A 19,819-nucleotide genomic window follows, 5' to 3' on the forward strand; every position below is an offset into this window, starting at 1 on the left:
TTTTGTTTTCTTTAAATTAAAGTCTATGAGACCAAACTAATTGGCAATTGGTTTGGATGAGCTAACTCTGAATTCTCAAATGCTTAAGAATTTGGACACTCAGGGCGCCTCGGTGGCTCAGTGGGTTAAGCCGCTGCCTTCGGCTCAGGTCATGGTCCCAGGGTCCTGGGATTGAGCCCCGCATCAGGCTCTCTGCTCAGTGGGGAGCCTGCTTCCTCCTCTCTCTCTGCCTGCCTCTCTGCCTACTTGTGATCTCTCTCTCTCTCTGTCAAATAAATAAATAAAATCTTTAAAAAAAAAAAAAGAATTTGGACACTCAAAAAAAAAATATTTTGGAAACTCCATATGCTTCAGACAGAATATGATAACCAAAATGTGAACTATTAAAGACAGCCATCAGTGTACTACTTATTTTTGTGCTTATTACTGCATTTCAATATCATTGACTTGGAAAGTTTAATGTTAATATTATAGAATATTTTTAGGTAGAATTCACAGACCATTCTCAAAGCTTTTGCTTCTTTTGAAAACCGGAAATCTTATGCCCTCTAATTATATTTGGAATTTCAAAATCAATAGTATGACTTAAACCCAATCAAAACAATTATAATATTTATTATGCTGCTTCTGCTTCCACACCACTCCAGAAATCCACCTGTTTCCCCTTCTTCAGTGAATAATCTCTGACTTTAATAAGCTGGTTAAGGATCTTATCTGGTCTCTCATGTAGGCAGCCATTTGTATTTTCTTAATTAAGGAACTCTACAGGATGGCCTACATTGGCTCCTTTTTTTCTCTTAGATTCTATAATTTAATGTACTTTGGATTTATAGCTCAGTCCCTAAGTTCCTGTGTTTTCTTTTATACACAATTGATAAGCCAAAGACGAAAAGGCTTATTTTCATGCCAGTACAAAATGAAGGACCCTCTAGACAGCTCTTACAGAATGCCCATGAATTTTAATGATTTGCAGCTTTTTGGTGTTGCATTTCATTTAGCCTCTTTATTTGAAAGTATGAACATTAAGATAGCAGCTGAGATATTTGAGAGGTGTTTTATGAGCTAAGCAAGACCATTAGAGATCCAGTGTGAACTTCTGTAATATTTTAAACTTAATGACTTTTATTCCAAAATTTAAATGTAATTTACTTTCCAGTAGTGTACACTCCTTTTCTGAACCTGTACATTCTCCAGATTTCATCCCTTGCTTTCTATATTCTATCATGTTTTGTGCATCAAGAACGCTTATAAATGAAATTTGAGTCAGCATCCAAAACAATATGACGTGAATGTACTAACACAAAGAGAAACAGATGGTCAAGAATACTGTACACATGCTTTGTAAACCAACTCCCGCGGATTGCCTGTCTTCAATATTTTATCCCCCCAAGTAGAATCAATCATTAGATAAGTGATTTTGGATTCTTTATTATGGAAATATTCCTCTTGAACAACAACAAAAACAAAAAGCCATTTCAATTACATTTCCATTTTAAAGAAAGTTATGTTTCACCCTCTTGATAAGTTTATTGTTATGAAGTCTGAGCTAATTATCTCTATCAACTTACATTCTCATTCAGAGAGTCAGGAAAAAAGTTTTGTGACTCTCATTCCTGAATTTCTATTATATCGGTATAACTAAAAGAAAACAAATCATTTAAAATAAATGGTTGTCTTAGGCAATGCCTCTAAACGTGTGTGAATTTCATGATTGCTATATTCAGTTGAACTGCATAGTTCACATTCTAAGTGGAAACCTTATGACCATTTCTCCCTGCTTTTTAAAATTTATCAAGTTAAAAAAAAGTAACTATTGTGGGTTTTTTGTTTGTTTGCTTTGTTTTGTTTTGCTAGGTGACTTGGCCCTACTTGCATAATGCAGGCAATAATCAGTCAAGTTCTTTAAACAAAAACAAGAGCTAAACTAAATTCAAATTCACTAGTTAAGTGAATGTTCTTTTTTTTAATTTAAATTCTGTTAATTAACATATAATGTATTACTGGTTTCAGAGGTAGGGGTCAGGGATTCATCAGTCTTATATAATACCCAGTGCTCATTACAACACATGCCCTCTCCAATGTCCATCACCCAGTTACCCCATCCCCCACCCCTCGTCCCCTCCAGCAGCCCTCAGTTTGTTTCCTAAGATCAGGAGTCTCTTACCGTTTATCATCTTCTCTGGTTTCGTCTTGTTTCATTTTTACCTTTTCCTCCTATCATCCTCTGCCTTGTTTCTTAAATTCCACATATCAGTGAGATCATGATGATTGTCTTTCTCTGATTGGCTTATTTGGCTTAGCATAGTACCCTCTAGTTCCATTAAGGTCGTTGCAAATTGAGGGGCACCTGGGTGGCTCAGTGGGTTAAGCCGCTGCCTTCGGCTCAGGTCATGATCTCAGGGTCCTGGGATCAAGCCCCACATCGGGCTCTCTGCTCTGCAGGGAGCCTGCTTCCTCCTCTCTCTCTCTGCCTGCCTCTCTGCCTACTTGTGATCTCTCTCTGTCAAATAAAAAAAAAAAAAAAGTCGTTGCAAATTGAGTGAATGATCTATAGGCATGTATATAGATAATGTGACTAACCTTCCTAATATGATTCCATCAGCATATTTTAAACTGATCTTGTATGTAAAATTTATAATCTTATTATACTGTTATTTGTATGAACTGTTATTTTTATCAGATCATTCAATTCCTACAGTATTCCAGAAAGTAAGATGTTTTGCCTCAAATTTACAGATCAGGAAACTGAAACACAGATAAACAGATATTAGGGGTGGGGGAATTCTCACTAAACTGAAACTTGGCAGGATTCTTGCTAAGCACTAGACTCAACAAGCATGGATGCAGAAGGCCAAAATAGACGCCTAGTTGAGAAAAGAGCTCAGAAGAATCTAACTAAATTAAGTTGAGGAGAGAATCTTCTACCTGGGAGTATGATTGCTACATGTATAGTAACTTCATGTTTAACCTTTCAAGGAACTTGCTGACTGTTTTCCAAAAGGTCTATACCACTTCACTCTCGTGCACAGGTACCAGCAATGTATGAGTGTCCAATTCTATAATATCCTCAATAACACTTGTTACTTGTCTTTTTTATTATAACCATTCCAGGTGGTATGAAAAAATATCTCACTGTGGTTTTGACTCACTTTTCCCGGATAGCCAATTATATTGACCATCTTTTCATATGCATATTGGTAATTCGTCTATCTTCTTTGGATAGATATCTCTATCCATCTAAGATAGATATTTCTTTGGAAATATCTCTGCCTTTGCTCATTTTTAAAATTGACTTTTTATTTTTTTAATCATTGAGTTGTAGTTTTTTATGTATTTTGATGCAAGTCACTTACCAGATAAACAATTTACAGATACTCATTTCCATTCTGTTTTTTCACTCTTTAATGGCATCTTTTGAAACACAAAAATTTTTAGTTTTGATTAAGTCCTTTTTAATTTTTCTTTTGTTGCCATCTAGTAAAATCTTCTCTAAAGTCATGGTACTTTACTCCTGTATTTCCTTCTAAGAGATTTAGAGTTTTAACTCTTGAGTTAAGGTCTGTGATCCATTTTGAGTTCTTTCTTCCATATGGTATGATGCAGGGGTGCAACTTCATTCTTACAATACTGGATTTTAATTGAATATTGTAACAAACATCATAATAGGGGCACACCTCAGTCAAGGTACAGTTTGTGACATGATGGTCTGATTTTGTAGTACTGTTTTCACTTTTATACTTCTCTATCACAAAGAATAGCATATTACCTAGTGTAGCTGCCTTTACAGATGTATTTCACTGTTTTATTTCCTCAGAAGAATAAGAACATGTTTTTTTGTTGTTTTTTTTTTTTAATTCTGCTAATGGGCTTCCATTTGGCAACTATTTTATAAATGTGATTTAAAATTAAATCAGTCTACCTAAAAATACCTTGAAGGGATTGGTATTAAGTGAGGCTGAAAGAGAGGAAAAGAAGGAAAATTACCATTGATTGCATCAAATTGGGGTTTCATCAAATATAGATTGACATCTGGAGGGAAAAGACCCAAGTATTCATTGATATTTGATGTAACAAAAGTATTATGTACTGCCTCATAGTCCTTCAAAGTTTCAGGGATAAAAATATAAAATTTCCCATAATTAATCTTGGGGGCAGAATTATAGCAGTAGTATTTCTAGTGACAGGTTGCTTTGGAATAAAATTCAAATCCCAAACCTGCATCAGTGGCATTGCCCTGGCAATATTCCTTCAGGAGGGCTTTCCCCTTGGCTGGAAGCCCCTTTATCAACTTATATGCTCACAGAAAGCCATTTATTGAGTGATAAATTTATGTCAAGGACAAGGAAATTGTCTAAATGGGCATTCCCTTTAGTATTGTACACTTTATGGGAGGAATGAATATTAAAAAAAATGATCTAAATTTGACTCACTTCCCCAAATGCTATTCTTCTGATACTTGCTGGGAAGACTATAAAGAACTACTTTGAACTTGCATATAGCTATCTTGATTCTGTTCCTTCACTGGCCTTTGAGAAGTCTGATCTTTGACCTATGTTTAGTTTGTATACTTTGCTAGCAAGCACTTTACATTATTGAATGGATTATAGATCACATCTATTGGTCTTTACTCCTCTTGAAATAGATTTTAGCACAATTCCTATTTGGGAGGTTAATGTAACCTGACTTATTGATGGAAACTGGGCATACTCATTTGTAAATTGTCCACATCTAGCTAAAATAAGGTCATCAGACCATGAGAAGAGTTGTTTACATTTTATCATAGTAAAAAGGACTTTTATCAGGAAGTTGTCTTTATGTTATCTGGGAATGTGGAAATATAATCTCTAAGTACCTTATTGGAATAATGTTTATGAAAAGAAAAAATTTGCATGGACAAAATACTGCTATCATTTTCATCTTTCAATATCTAACCCATTTTGGTAAGCTTTAGGATTACCTTCCCCCACTTGCTTTTAATTATTTCTTTCTTTTCTTGTAGGAATCCACATCTTCTGATCAATGGTTTGTTTCCTTTTAATCTTCGTAGGAAAAATGCAAGGTTTCCATAATTTTTGGCCTTCAGAAAGCAATCTGATCTCATAGTGGGAATCATACACAAGGCATGTTAGCATGAACCTTATTTAATTCTATCATCGTATTTCAAAAGACCATCCTCCTTCTGTTTCCAGTATTTCACCTTTTAGACATCATCACCACTTCCTCATTCTGGCAGTTCAGGTCATAAATTTCGCTTGTCTTTCAGAGTTCAGTTGGGTTAAAAAAGAATGTCATTAAAACCTGTGGCTTTACATCTACTTCCTTTTTTTTTTTTTCCACAGCCCCCATGCTCCAGTTCAAGTTAAGTATAATCTTTGAGCAGTCCCCAAAGATACAATCTTTAATACCTTTTTTTTAAGATTTTATTTTTAAGTGATCTGTACACCCAACGTAGGGCTCAAGCTCACAGGCCTGAGATTAAGAGTTGCATGCTTTGCCAACTGAGCCAGCCAGATACCCCATCTTCCATAGATACAATATAGAATTCATCTATAATTATTTTTTCAATTCCCTTTCACCAAAATCTAACCAACATGTACTACATTTTTGGAGTGATCCATTTAAACTCCATTCGGATTTATTTCATGCAAATGAAGTCCTTTAAAGGATCCCCTCTGTTTTTAATTTTTCTCTCATCTGAGCAAGATCCCATTCTCTTTTACTTTATTCTCTTCCACTAGTTTTATCTTTGAAATTATGATGGATAATTTTATGATTTTTAAATAGTCAAAAATCAATTTATGATGAATTTGTAAGTAGAGAAAATGTTCTGACCTCTAGATACAAGTATTATAGGAAACTGGATATGATGTTAAAATTTTGGCAGGGATGATTTTATCCAACAGCTCTATAACATTACTGAAAGGATATTCTGCATGTGATGTCAGATCATACATTATAAAAGTGGGAGTAGTCAATTACTACAAGCAAAACATAAGACTCCAGCTGCAATTGGAGGAACTCTCATGTCTCTCAATCTGAATTCAGATTATTTGTGGCCTCTTAAAAATGAGAGTTGTAGATGTAGTAGAAGCTATATTAAAAATCTCATTTTATCATTGAGTAAACTAAAGCTGAATAAGTTTACGTGGTTTGCCCAAGACCATATATTTAGTTTAAGGCAAAGCAAAGTCAAAACTCCAGCTTTTCCAGTGCTTATCCTATTAAATACTGTCACTCAGAGAATGCCAAACCATGAGTATATTCCCTTTTATTAACACTAAAAATCTCTGGAACTCCAGCAAGAATAAATTAAATGTGCACTCATTAACTGTCTGCTGTGTATCCAACGCCGTGCTTAAATATCTTATTTGAGAGATAAAAATAAAAGACTCATTCATCTCTTTCTGTTTTCATTGTATGATAATGTTAAACTTCTCTATTATAAGAAGCAAATTATACCCCATCTTCTCTTTTTACAAATGAGGTGTATACAAATAATTACCCGGGAATTTTTCTAAGGCAAGTTTCTTTAATGTTGAATTTTCTTGTGCAAGCTTTATGGGGCTACAGGTCAGGGAGAATATTTTCTGTGTGTTCTACAGCTGGTGGTATACTGGAGCGAGCTGGTGCTGGCTGCCAAGAGTGGATGGTACCATCTCTTCCCTCTTCACTGTTCATTGATGTCAGGTCCATAGCTTGAACTCAGGCCTGATGGGAGTATTTACACTACAGAAGTTTGCAAAGGCTACAAATCAGCAATTCCTTCTGTCCTAGTTAGTGTCTGTTGTTAAGCAGTTACCAACACACCAGTGGACAGCTCATTGGCTGAGCCAACTCAGACAAAGAATTTACCTCTTGAACTTTCCACTAGATCTACTGTGAAGTAGAAATTATGATATATACTACAGCCTCTATAATGGGATTTTATGAGGACCATGTAAAAATACTTTAAAACTGTGAATATGAATAACCAGAGTTATATTTTCACTAATAAAATGCAAGACACTTGGCAAAACCAACATAGTATAGATAGATCTTGAGTTTTGTAATGCTATCAATGCTTGACCAGGCTATGTATCTGGCTAGACAAAAAGAAGGCTGAAAGTCAGAGTTAAGGTCAGAGTCTGATTCCTGTAGTACACATAACACAAAAAGAATATAGAGATTTGGGGGCCTAACTTAGTATTCCTGTTCCCTTCTCCATGCCATGAGAACTCTATGACTCTGATGAATCAGGTTTTGAAGGTCAGTATAATCATATAGAGCTCTACATGCAAAGGATACCTAGAAAAAATAGTGACAAATTGACCCCTTGAGGTCACGAATTCCTGCTTTCATTTTAATAACGCTTCCAAATTCTTTAAGAAACTTATTCATATCTGCATGGAAATCCCCACCCTTTGATACAGTGTCACTGCCTTTGACATTTGCAATGTGGTTAAGTAAGTTATATATTGAAACTACAAAATCATCTGACTTGGAGTACTTTTCAGAGTGTTCACGGGGAAAGTGGGTCAGCTCTTATTTACCTTTGAAAGAAACAAAGAAAGCCAGAAAAGCTCCATGTGTAAAACACACAGACTGTCAATCATCAGAACACCATACAGAACTATTTTTTTCCCCATATGAACCCTATGTTGAAAATGTACCAAGGAAATTACTATTCTAAGCTGAATTCTCTTGAGAAGCTAAACAATCCTGTTCCTTTTTAGTTAAAATTGAAGACATCATAGCCAGCTAGGTGTGGGCTTAAAACCTGGTCCTTTCACCTATAATCTCCATGACCTGAAACTGGCTGTTTAACCTGCCCAAGACTCAGTGTCCTCATCTGTGAACTATCATCCATCCATTCATGGGTTTGTGATGAGGGTTAAATGAAATAAACAGCATAGTTAGAACTCTTGACACGGTCTCCAGTCCTTTATAAACACTCAATAAATTAGTATTACCATTGCTACCTTGTATGATATCGCTTAAGTGTTTATTCCTGGATTCACTCCTAGCTTGCCAAAAAGCATGAAATATGCCTCTCTCAGACCCTTGTTTCCTCATATGAAAGGGAGATCTAAGATCCATCGCTTTTTCCTTTCATGGGATACTATAAGAGTTAATTCATGGTGGACTGCTATTCTCTGTGAGTACAGTGCTGGAAGTTTTTGTTTTTTTTTTTTTTTTTTTTTTTTTAATCATCACCAGCCCTACTGTTACAGAAAGACAAATCTATTCCATAATCTTAGTAAGAAGTTTCATAATCTTAGTAAGAGGTAATAAAACAGTTCTATTTATTTTAATTTTTCCCCATATAATCACATTTAATTGTTGTCTTTGGATATTTTCATTCATCTTTATTTTTTTTTTAATTTAAATTCAGTTAGCCAACATACATAGTACATCATTAACCAAAAGAGTTTTAAAACAAAATGAAGTTTTCTGCACTTTAAAAAGTAAATTCATGAGATGGAGCATACCTCAGACTGGGGATACAATGGAAGGATTGTGTGAACAGCTGAAACTGAAACAGCAGAGATGCTCCATTTCAATATGCCCAGGGATGACTGCCTTAAGTTTTATATTATACAGCCTATGCACATGTCCTTTTTCTAAGAATGATCCAACAAACATATTAACAAATATGAAAACTTGTGTATAATATGCAGGTATGATTTAAAAATTTGTTTTGCAGCATGAAGTATAGAATTGGAGAGATGAACCCATCTTCTGCAAAGATGAATTATAAAAAGCTAATTCTTTTATAGTAACTCAAACTTCTATAGATCTCAAATTTTTATGGATATTTCAGACCCAGAAACCATATTATTTATCCTTAACAAAATCTTCCTGCAGGACAAGCACAAAGCTCAGTTGTGGGAAGGTAAATAGGAGAGAAGAAATAGTCTTCCCAGGCACCCTATGCTCTGTACTTCATATCTCATTCCAGAGAAAGGAATTGCTGGGTTCATAAATAGAAGCTTTGCATATAATATAATACTAAAACTGGCACAGTGGGATTCCACATTCGAGAATATTTTATATTATATTTTATATTCTTCTAGAAGTTTTCATGTTTGAATTTTAGAGGAAAAAAATACTACTTCTAAATTTGTAGACTCCTTTGTTTAAATATAAATGCAAATTAATGTTCCTTGTTTGCCAAAATGTTGAGTGTGAACTGTCATAAGTATATCAAATGCTGAATGCTGTTGAAAGTAAGTTTTTTTTCTTTTATTTTGAAAATGTTATATTTTATTTATTTATTTATTTGACAGACAGAGATCACAAATAGACAGAGAAAGAGAGGGAAGCAGCTTCCCTGCCAAGCAGAGGCTCGATCCCAGGACCCTGGGATCATGACCTGAGCTGAAGGCAGAGGCTTTAACCCACTGAACCACCCAGGTGCCCCATTACCTAATTTTATTATGAGATAAAATCTAATCTAGTGTGGGATTTAATATCAAAACTACTATATTTAGTACTTTCTTTGCTTTCAGTATATTAAAACCTGAAAAAAGTTGAAGAGAACAGAATGAGGAAAAGGTAGCAGAGAAGAATCAAGAGTGTTTCACCCAGTTTCTAGCAGTGTGCAGTTTCATGCAGAAAGATGATTTGCAACAGCCATAGAATCTTACAGATAGAGGAAACCCCAAGGCCATACAATCAGGTGTTTTTGTTTCTCAACTAAGGAAACATGCCCATTGAGGTTAAATGACATAACCACAATTCTCCAGGCAATATGTAGTTATACAAAGCACCCAGAGAGAAGTGGGATGTGTGAGTGGGACTGAGGAATGGGTTATGGATATGCTAAAATTCAGTTAATATTATTTACCGTGTGTTAAGCTTGTACAATGACCTTCACTTCATGTCACACTGACCTTCACACCTCTCTTTTGCATTATCATAACAACCTTATAGGTTAAATATTAGTAACTGAGGTCCAAGGAAGTGAAGTAGCTTTCCCAAAGACTCAAGTATCAAATCATAGATTCATACTCACATCTTGTGACACGGATTTGGTAGGCAAACATGGCAAATATTGAGTTAATTTGGAATAAGAAATGGGATGGATATGTTGGAGGAAAGGGAGGTAAGATGCCTTGTTTGGCAAGAACAGAGCTTCCATGATGGGAAGTAGTGAGACCGATGGAGGCTATTGCATCTATAAAAAGTTAGAAATGTTCGGGGCGCCTGGGTGGCTCAGTGGGTTAAAGCCTCTGCCTTCAGCTCAGGTCACGATTCCAGCATCCTGGGATTGAGCCCAACGTGGGGCTCAGCAGGAAGCCTGCTTGCCTTCCTCTCTCTCTGCCTGCCTCTCTGCCTATTTATGGTCTCTGTCTGCCAAATAAATGAATAACATCTTTTTTAAAAAAAAGTTAGAAATGTTCAATTTACACTTAAAATCCAGGGTGAGTTTGTTTCGCCCAACAAGACAGAGTATTCCAACTCTGTAGCAGAAAGAAAGGGAGGGAGGGAGTTAATAGTATCTGAAATAACACTTTGCCTAGCTGGTGAAAAACATTCTGTGTATGAATGATCATAATATATATTAAGATCCAAAGCAGCCAGGGAAACAAGAGGATGCAGCACATTATAACAGTAATTATCACTGTGTAGTTGGATTATAAGGAATGTTTTTCTTCCTCGTTCATTTCTTTTTTCTTCAAATTTTCTACAGGGAGCCCACATTGATTTTATGATGAAAAAAAAAATCAATCTATAAAAAGAAATACATACATGGAAACTAGATTATTTGCTGAATTGAAAACATTGCCAATTTTAAACTACAACGGAAATGAATTTGAGATAAAATTTAGAAAAGCTTATACTGAATTAGAATATAAATAGTTCAATATTTTATATATGCATTACTTTCAGTTCTTTTTTTTTTCCTAATTAGGGTTAAAAACTTAAGTTAGCATTCTATTTTTGATTAACTCTTTACAAGAAATTTGTGGTTTTTAAATGTCAGCTTGTACATACTAGATACTTCCAGATACAGATTTTAAAATTGTTCTCTGGATTTTGGCTTGTAAAGTTGGCAGATATTCTCTAACTGACTGTGCTAATAGAATTTAAAAAGAATATCCATTTTTGTCCTTTTCACATATGGAACGTGTTCCCGGGCAACTACTGAATATCAGTAATTTATGTTAGCCTATACAATTTCAAGCCCAACATTAGATTTATAATGAGCACATAGGAAATTCTTACTGACTATATTCGGATCAGTTCTTGTTTCTTTTTAACTTCACAGAATGTTATTAGCTGTAGCCTTAGTTCTCAACCTGCTTTCAAGTTTTGTTTCAATTTATCTGTTACATGTTGATACCATTTATTACGAGCTGTTTGATAAATGGCATTTATTGTGTGCTTTTTCTCCGAAAATGTCCTGAAAATGGGTAGTTTATTATTTCTTTGAGATTATTCAAATTGTTACAAGTCAAACATCAGAGAGTGTTAGGAGTTCTAAAGCAACGTTTTTTTCACACCAGTCTTTGAACTGCATAGATTAAAATAACATGTCTCTAAAGTCTCTGTACCCATTATTTTCAAATAGGAGGCTTTGCGATTTGAGTTTAGTTTTCAAAACACTGTATTTATTAATATCAATTAATTAATATCGTGGGTATATCTTCCCTATTCCCAAAGCCACAAATTTATTTCCTCTATAAAATTTTCCCTGAAATCGCATCACATACTTGAGAATTGTCCCAAGAATCACATTTTTCTCTCGCTTTCTTCTGGTGACGTCTCCATTCAGCTCATGGCCTGCTCTGCTTTTAGATGTCAGGTACTTGAGGGTAAGAAGATTTTCTGCTTGTGGTGTCACAAGTGGTGTCGCATATCAAAAAATGTTGAGTGACTGTATATCTCTGACACTATTTTAAAACATTTAAAACATATAGGCCATGGGGCACCTGGGTGGCTCAGTGGTTTAAGCCGCTGCCTTCGGCTCAGGTCGTGATCTCAGGGTCCTGGGATGGAGTCCCACATCGGGCTCTCTGCTCAGCAGGGAGCTGCTTCCCTTCCTCTCTCTCTCTGCCTGCCTCTCTGCCTACTTATGATCTCTCTCTGCCAAATAAATACATAAAAACAAAAAACAAAAAACATTTAGGCCAATAATTTTGCCTTTGGCATTTTTTTCTAATATTATAACTGCTGCTTAGTATTACATATAAAAGTTCCTTCGGGGGGCGCGTGGGTGGCTCAGTGGGTTAAAGCCTCTGCCTTCGGCTCGGGTCATGATCCCAGGATCCTGGGATCGAGCCCCGCATCGGGCTCTCTGCTCGGCAGGGAGCCTGCTTCCTCCTCTCTCTCTGCCTGCCTCTCTGCCTACTTGTAATTTCTGTCTTTCAAATAAATAAATAAAATCTTTAAAAAAAAATAGTTCCTTCGGTATTTTGTCTATGATTATTCATGGTTGAGTGGCTATCCAGGAAATCTCTCCAGAAAATGTAAAGGGTGTATTTATAATGTGTTCTTGAAGTCACATATAATGTGACCTTGGAGTCCCCTACAAATAATATGCAGTATATTATTGCCTGACGATTTTTTTTCCCCCTCACTTTAGAAATAAGATAATTCAGCACGACCTTTGTATGCTGGACTATTCCCAATCATTGACATTCCCCAATACAAATAATCATTTTTTTGAGTTTGAACTTACCTCAGCCTCTTTAAAAATTCATAAATACATGCATTTTTTAAAAAAACTAACGAACTTTATCAACTGACATTTGTAATCACATACAGATCACATTCACAAAATTTTCCAATGATCATCATTTTGTGTTAGAACATCTGCTTTCTCAAAGCTGAGAAGGCTCTCGGCTATATCAGTCTCTTCAAAACCTTCAAACTGTAGTGTAAGCTCCTTGCACAGAACCAGTATCTGTGGTTTCTTCATGATGCTAACAATGTAAGTGCTATGGTTTTTGTTCATTAGCTACCTTTGTGCTGTGGAAAAATTCTTAAATAATAATCTGTGAAAACTCCTTATAAATCTCCTCTACTGAAAACAGGCTTCCTTAAAACACTTTTGGTAACAAAAGATCGACCATGCTTTCATATTGCTCAAAGGCACGTGGCCTTTGAAAGGTCAGGGGCACCTGGGTGGCTCAGTGGGTTAAGCCTCTGTCTTCAGCTCAGGTCATGATCACAGGGTTCTAGGACTGAGCCCCACATGGGGCTCTCTGCTCAGCGGAGAGAGTACGTCCCCCATCCCCCTCTGCCTGCCTCTCTGCCTACATGTGATCTCTCTCTCTGTGTCAAATAAATAAATAAAACCTTTTTTAAAAATGTGAAAGGTCAATCCGGTTCAAAAGGGCGGGGGGAAGAGGAGTGATAGTTCATAAGTGTATTTTCCCTATTTGGATGTAGGAATGTTTCAAAGTCCAGTATTTGTTGGTCAACTTTCAGTAGACCAGGTGTATTTGGTGTCCCCTGGAAAGCTTCATAAATTATTTTTTAAAAAAGACAAAGAATATTATATAAAATCTAAGGCGAATATGTAAATACAGAAATGACTAGAATCTAGTAGAATCTTCCACCTTACATTTGAATGGCAGGCAGGGTATATATATCCCCAGGTAAGAGACAAGAGTTAAAACAAAACAAAACAAAAAATACATATTAGCTTTATTCTATTTGTAATTGGGCAACTTTGAAAGTTAAAGAAAATCTACACCCTTCCTCTTTTACCTGTTTCCACATAAGGTAATGAGTATGCCATGAAGTATTGGAAACCCCCTTCCTCGCCAGGGGTGATGATTAACTTGTGAATTTGCATGCTTTTCAGGTGAACAAAGTTTAGCAATAATGATGGATCTGAACATTTTGGAGTATTTTATTGCCTTTGAAAATGAATAGTATAAAATACTTATTAAATTTATTTTACCTGTGTAACAAAATGTTAAACTAAGTGGTGAATTGTTTATATGTTATTTGTTTTATGCTGTTTTTCTGTGGGTTAAGACAGTATTTTTAATTTTGTGAAATGGGATTTGGACAATTGAAATTAAATAAGTCAGTATAAGGCAAGTGAAGTATTTGTTTGGATTTTTAATTGAAATATCAGAGATTTTGAAAACTTATGGGTAAAGTTTCAAATTCTCTTTTTCTAGAATTACCTAATCTCTCCCCAATTACTGTGTCTTTTACAGTGATATTTAACACTTTCTGAGAAGATTCTGTTCTGTATATTATTACAAATGTTTGCTTTGAATTCATTTTGAATATGATATTCCACAGTAATATTTACACACTTTCTGGACACACTTTATATGAACTCAAAAATAAGCAAGGAAATAAAGAATAAGGAAAAATAAAATACATATATTAAATTCTCTAAGTGCTTGAGAAATATGTTATTTCTGTAGCAGTCTTTCGAATGTTACTCATAATGATACTTTTCAAATTTAATTTTACTTCCATACCACATAGTATATACTTTGCCATAGGGTATGTTGTATGTTTCTCTAAATTCTTTTCTGTGTGTGTTTTTTCTTTTCCAGTTACTGGCTGACAAACAAAGTTCCCATCAAAAGACCCAGCACAGGTCTCCTCATGTATACACTTGCCACAAGATTCTGTGATGAAATTCACCTTTATGGATTCTGGCCATTCCCTAAGGATTTGAATGGAAAAGCCGTCAAATATCATTACTACGATGACTTAAAATATAGGTACTTTTCCAACGCCAGTCCTCACAGAATGCCATTAGAATTCAAAACATTGAACGTGCTGCATAATAGAGGAGCTCTGAAACTAACAACAGGAAAGTGTATAAAGCAATAAAGCACATTTGAAAACATACAAACTGAATACGCACTTCTTCTCTGAAGATGCTTCCTAAAATTTGAAAATGGGATCCAAAATAAGACTGAGTTTCAGCATCCACCAAGTATCTAGATGCAAGGTGATAGAGGACATTTATGAGAAATCTGCTACCAGCTGATGAAATACCTGCAAAGTGCTCTAAAAAATCACATATTTTGACTTCAAGGGTCCTTGTAAGTGCCACTTCCACTAAGAACACAGTTTGAATGTATAATCCGTAGTGTTTACAAGATCCAACAATGCACTTGTCATTAGTTAATGAGGCAAATGTGTTCATCACTGTTGGGCTGCCATGGCAACGCCAAGCACATTAGAAGAGTGGCCCAGGAACACAACTCAGCCCTGGGGATTAAACCATCCTTGTCAGCAGAAATCGAGATGGAAATAGTTTGAGCAGTGAAATCCGTAAGATGAAACAACTCAAGTAAATGCCTTCAGTCAGGACTCTGAGTCTGATCATGAACTTTATGTTTTTGTTTTTGTTTTGTCTTCTGGAGTCTCTTTTGGTTTGGGTATAGGGTGTTTAGAAATCTTTTCTGAGATAAATATGAATGAGATAAATAACCTTCAAGGAATCATTTTTAAAGTTCTTATATTTTTAAAGAGCAATCACATGATGACTTTGTAAAAGAGTTTTATTTTGCACAACTCTAAACCTCCAGATTTTTTTCCAGGGGTGTAGAAGGTACCAGCTAAACTGTACCATTCAGTCATCTTGAGCCATGCTAAAGGAAAGATGTTCTATGTCATCTGAGATGGTAAAATTAGCAGAAAGAAAACAAGCACTTTTGGTACCAAAGATTGTGCTGATGTTTCTACACAACAAACCATTCTCCTTTCATGAAAATAATGTATTAATATATTATTATGCTACTAATATGGAAGTTGTCTTTAGAGATATTAAAGCTTTCAAACTCAAACTTTATCTTTATTTGAAGGAAGACTTCCATATCTTTTACATTTCGTAGTGATTTTGTGGAAGCATTTTGCCCTTTAGAGTAAGTATTAGACTGATAGGGCTGAAATGAGACTTCCAGTTCTTTGATATTCCCCTTGTTCTTCAAATGGAAAGATTGGCATTCTCTTTACGTCACTGTTAAATTTTCTTAGTGCAGAAATAACATGATTAGTAGAATGTTGTCTTCATAACAGATGATTAATTTTAAGAGGTTTAATAAGGAATCTGTGTGTCAGTATTTGCACCTCAAGTGAATTAAATTGGCCAATATTTTCCTGTGGTTAAATTTATTCACATTATCACATTAATGTGTTTTCAAAGAAGCACATGAGATTATTAAGAAAGTGATTCAAAAAGTTTTAACATGTGATAGAATTGACCAATAGGCCAGTTTCCTGTTAACTTATACTATACTGGTAGTAATCCTAATGGCAAGTTGTTTAGAAAGCAGGAGTACTATGTTCCCACTCCTACTCTTAGCCTGAAACATTTACGTGACTTACTGTTTCTTATGGAAAGCAGTCTGAGGAAAGAAGAAATAGCGTGGGAAATATGTATGTTTTGTTTCTTAGGAAAGACAGTCTGAAAAAAAAAAATAACATGGAGATTTTATATATCTATATATTTATAGATATATAAATATATATATACACACACATACATGTTCTCATAGAAAAGGATGTTCACAGTAGGACAGTTCTTATATATTAATAATATGTGGTATAATTTTTAAAAATATGAGAACCTTGGGTTTCAGAATACTATTTTTTAGAATTCATGTGTCTCTAAGAAAACAAAATAGAATGCATCAAGGAGATGCAGAGCTAAAAATGAACAGAACATGATGCACTTTTGTCATTAACCTCTTATCTATTGGAAATCTTAAAAGAATTAGGCACAAATTCTGAATGTAAAGATGAAAAGTCTGATCCACGTAACAAATCCAAAGTAGGTGATTTATAGAACCTTAATTTTTACTACTTTTGGGTAAGTTTTTTGAGTAGGCTTTAATTTGAATTCAATAAAAAATTTGAAGTTACAAGTAAATTCTGATAGTCAAATCCACCTCAGAACTCCTTCAAAGTATGTCTTCAAAAGCAGCAGCAAGGATCCTTGCCATTTTCACTGCATTATCAACAAATGTGTTTAAACAATTTTAAGGCCACAGCAAAAGCATCCCAGCCACTCACTGTTTAGTGCATTAATGTTTATCTCATAGATGCATTGAGTAGTGCCTTTTTAGCTTCACATTGCTTTGTTGCCCTATACTTTGTGTTCTCTAAATAAATTGCCCAGTTCTAAAAATGTTCAGCATATAAAAAGGGCTTCAGTATTGACTGAGACTACTTTTGTTCATCTCAGGGAACTTTCAATACTCAAGAATGAATTCAGTTAAAGGCATTTAGTGTTCAAAGAAAACAAACTGTACAAGACCATTCCATTCCCTATTGTATAGCTTTCCATCCGCCCCACCACCTTCACAAGCTACTGTGGCCTTCTTACAGGGATGAGGCAAGGAGATCGCTGAAGGCTAAAAGCAAGAAGAAGAAGAATTCCATTTAACCAATATGGGGCCCAAAGGGATCATGATAATATCAAATTACAAATACATACTTGAAACATCTGAATTTTCTTCTTTTGAGACTATCATGTGTTCACAGCTTTAATTTTTTGTTTCTTTTTCACAATTTCCCCCTGTACCTGGCAATGCTCAGGCAGCTGATTGTGAAATATTCTTGTCCATTAGAGAATGTGGTTGTTACTGTGCTGTTGACCTGAATAGGCCATGGAAATATTTTCATCATTATTACCCAGCCTGTTCTATATTCAATATTAAGTTGCTGGAATTAAAAAAAAAATCAGTAACAGATTTTGGGGGCAAATCTAGTGATTCAGCCCACAGGACTGATGAAATTACCGTGGAAGTTTTTCTGTCTGAAGGAAGGTGCTGGGCATTCAAATGTCTTTATGTATTGTATATCATATGAAATGTATATCAATTGCTAATGGAAATTTCTACATATATGCTTACAAAAGCAATTTATTTATGTGATGCTGGGGGTAGTGTACATACCAACTAGTTACTAAGCTTCTACACAGGAAAAGGGTGAACAAAGTAATTTATTTCTAATTGAGCCAGTTAGTCATTACTGCACACAATGTGGTATTTGGTTCATAAGAGTTGTTTTCATGTGCTTATTGTTGGGAGTATCTATAATTGTGGAAGAGGTATAGGAAAAGTTATGTATAGTTAGTTGTTACCTCTACGAGTTTGGAAGTTTTCCCATTAGACCTTATCAGTATACCAATGTTTTAAAAAATTGAGTGAAAGAGGGTTATTGTTCCTATTTGATGACAGAAAATCCAAATAAAGCCCACCTAGACATAGATATTTTATTATATATGTGCTATAGATATATCTATATAGTACAAATAGACATGTGTGATGCATATATACAATGTTATATATGTGTGTCTGTGTTATCCACACAGAGTCTGTAATATACACACACTAGATTCGTGTCATGCTAACGTCTTCAGAGGCTGTACTGTTAAGCAGTCTGGAGATAAGACTACTTTAGAATAAAGAAGTTCTTTTGAGACTTCAGTTATTAACCTGCTTTAAGAGGGATCTCCTTTATAACTGAATTCTATTGTTCATACTTAGAGTTTCAATAAGGGTCTACTATGGCCAAGTCTTAAAAAAAAAAAAAAAAAAGAAAAAGAAAAATTTTAAAAAGTTTTCAAGCTGGCAATGTATTTAAATTGCAGTTTCCAGTGGCTCCCAGGCCCTGTGTCTCCCATTTAAGTAGCACCTTTTAATAAATGTTTCTTTGCGTAGGCAAAAGCACAAGTGTTTCAAATGTATATAGCAGGAAAAATAGAAGAGTTTACAGAGAGAGCACTGCGGCACAGCATAATTGCTACTGAGTATTTCTTATATCATTTGTGGAATTGAAAGGTGAGATTTAGTCTGTCAAGTTCATTCTGTTCAACACTGTTTCCTATTGTTTATGTATAGCAATTGGGTGTTATTGTTTTATTATTTGTAAAATTGTAAAATAAATTAAATCTCCCCTTTTTTTTTTCCCTAATTTTCTCTTATCTCTTACATCCAAGCCCCCCGGTTCCACTTTGTACAATAAGAGGACAGTTTTAACCAAAATGTAGCTAGTGCTTTTGTCTTCCCTGCCCCTCTGCCAGCCAGCGACAATCTGGCAAACCATTTATTTTTACAGCGTATGCACAGAAACATGAACAATATCTAAAGCCCCATAAACATCAGGAAATCTTTAACAATTTTTGTTAAATTTGGCACATTCTGTTTCTGGTTCAGGAAATGGAGTGTTACACCAGTTACATTTGTATCCAATTTATATTCCCACTGACTGCTGTGAGCGGGTCAATCTGGTTTCATGGTTGGAGAGGTCCATGGCTCCTCACAGGCCGCACATTCTTGTGGCTGCCCTTGACTTGTGATTTCAGCTGCTGTTACATCCACTTACTACTGTTTGCAGTTCACATTCCAGGAGATGATTCTGAAAACCTGCATATTTCAGTCTTCTTCCACGACTTTATCTAACTGCCAAATCTACATTTTCAGACTCTGTGCTGTTTTCTCCAGAACCTAGTATGTCTGTTTTCATGAGGTCACTTTTAGCGTTCTGCAATTTTAGAGTGTTTGCTAGACACCAAGAGTGTACCATTAACAATGTTTAATGACAATAGATCTTATTTGTATTTACACAATTACCTTTTATTTTCAAGGATCCATATACAATGGGTAATCCCTGTTGATTCTTGGGACAAAATGAGAACTCAGCATGAACCTATGCAACAGATATGGCACTACCTCAGTTTTTCAGATGAGATTGAGAGGTTATGTGACTTGCTAAGGGTGACACAGTTCAGAAGTAAAAGAACCAGGACTGAATCCAGCCAGTCCGACGTCAGTGCCCACCTTCTCGTCACATTTTGATGCTGTGTCTTTTTAACTGACAAGAGGTTCCCTGCGAAACTAAGTTT

At 35.3% G+C, this 19,819-nt stretch overlaps 1 protein-coding gene across 1 annotated transcript in view; it reads left to right on the plus strand.

Annotated features, from left to right (window-relative positions):
- The window catches only part of ST8SIA4 (ST8 alpha-N-acetyl-neuraminide alpha-2,8-sialyltransferase 4), a 103,047-nt gene extending 83,573 nt beyond the window's left edge, over positions 1–19,474 (plus strand). The window contains 1 exon segment of the mRNA XM_046000674.1: positions 14,511–19,474. Coding sequence (XP_045856630.1) covers positions 14,511–14,793 — 283 coding nt within the window. The 3' untranslated portion in view covers positions 14,794–19,474.
- The last annotated feature ends 345 nt before the right edge of the window (positions 19,475–19,819 follow it).

Source organism: Meles meles, chromosome 3 (assembly GCF_922984935.1).
Source record: "Meles meles chromosome 3, mMelMel3.1 paternal haplotype, whole genome shotgun sequence".
NCBI classification, from domain to species: domain Eukaryota; kingdom Metazoa; phylum Chordata; class Mammalia; order Carnivora; family Mustelidae; genus Meles; species Meles meles.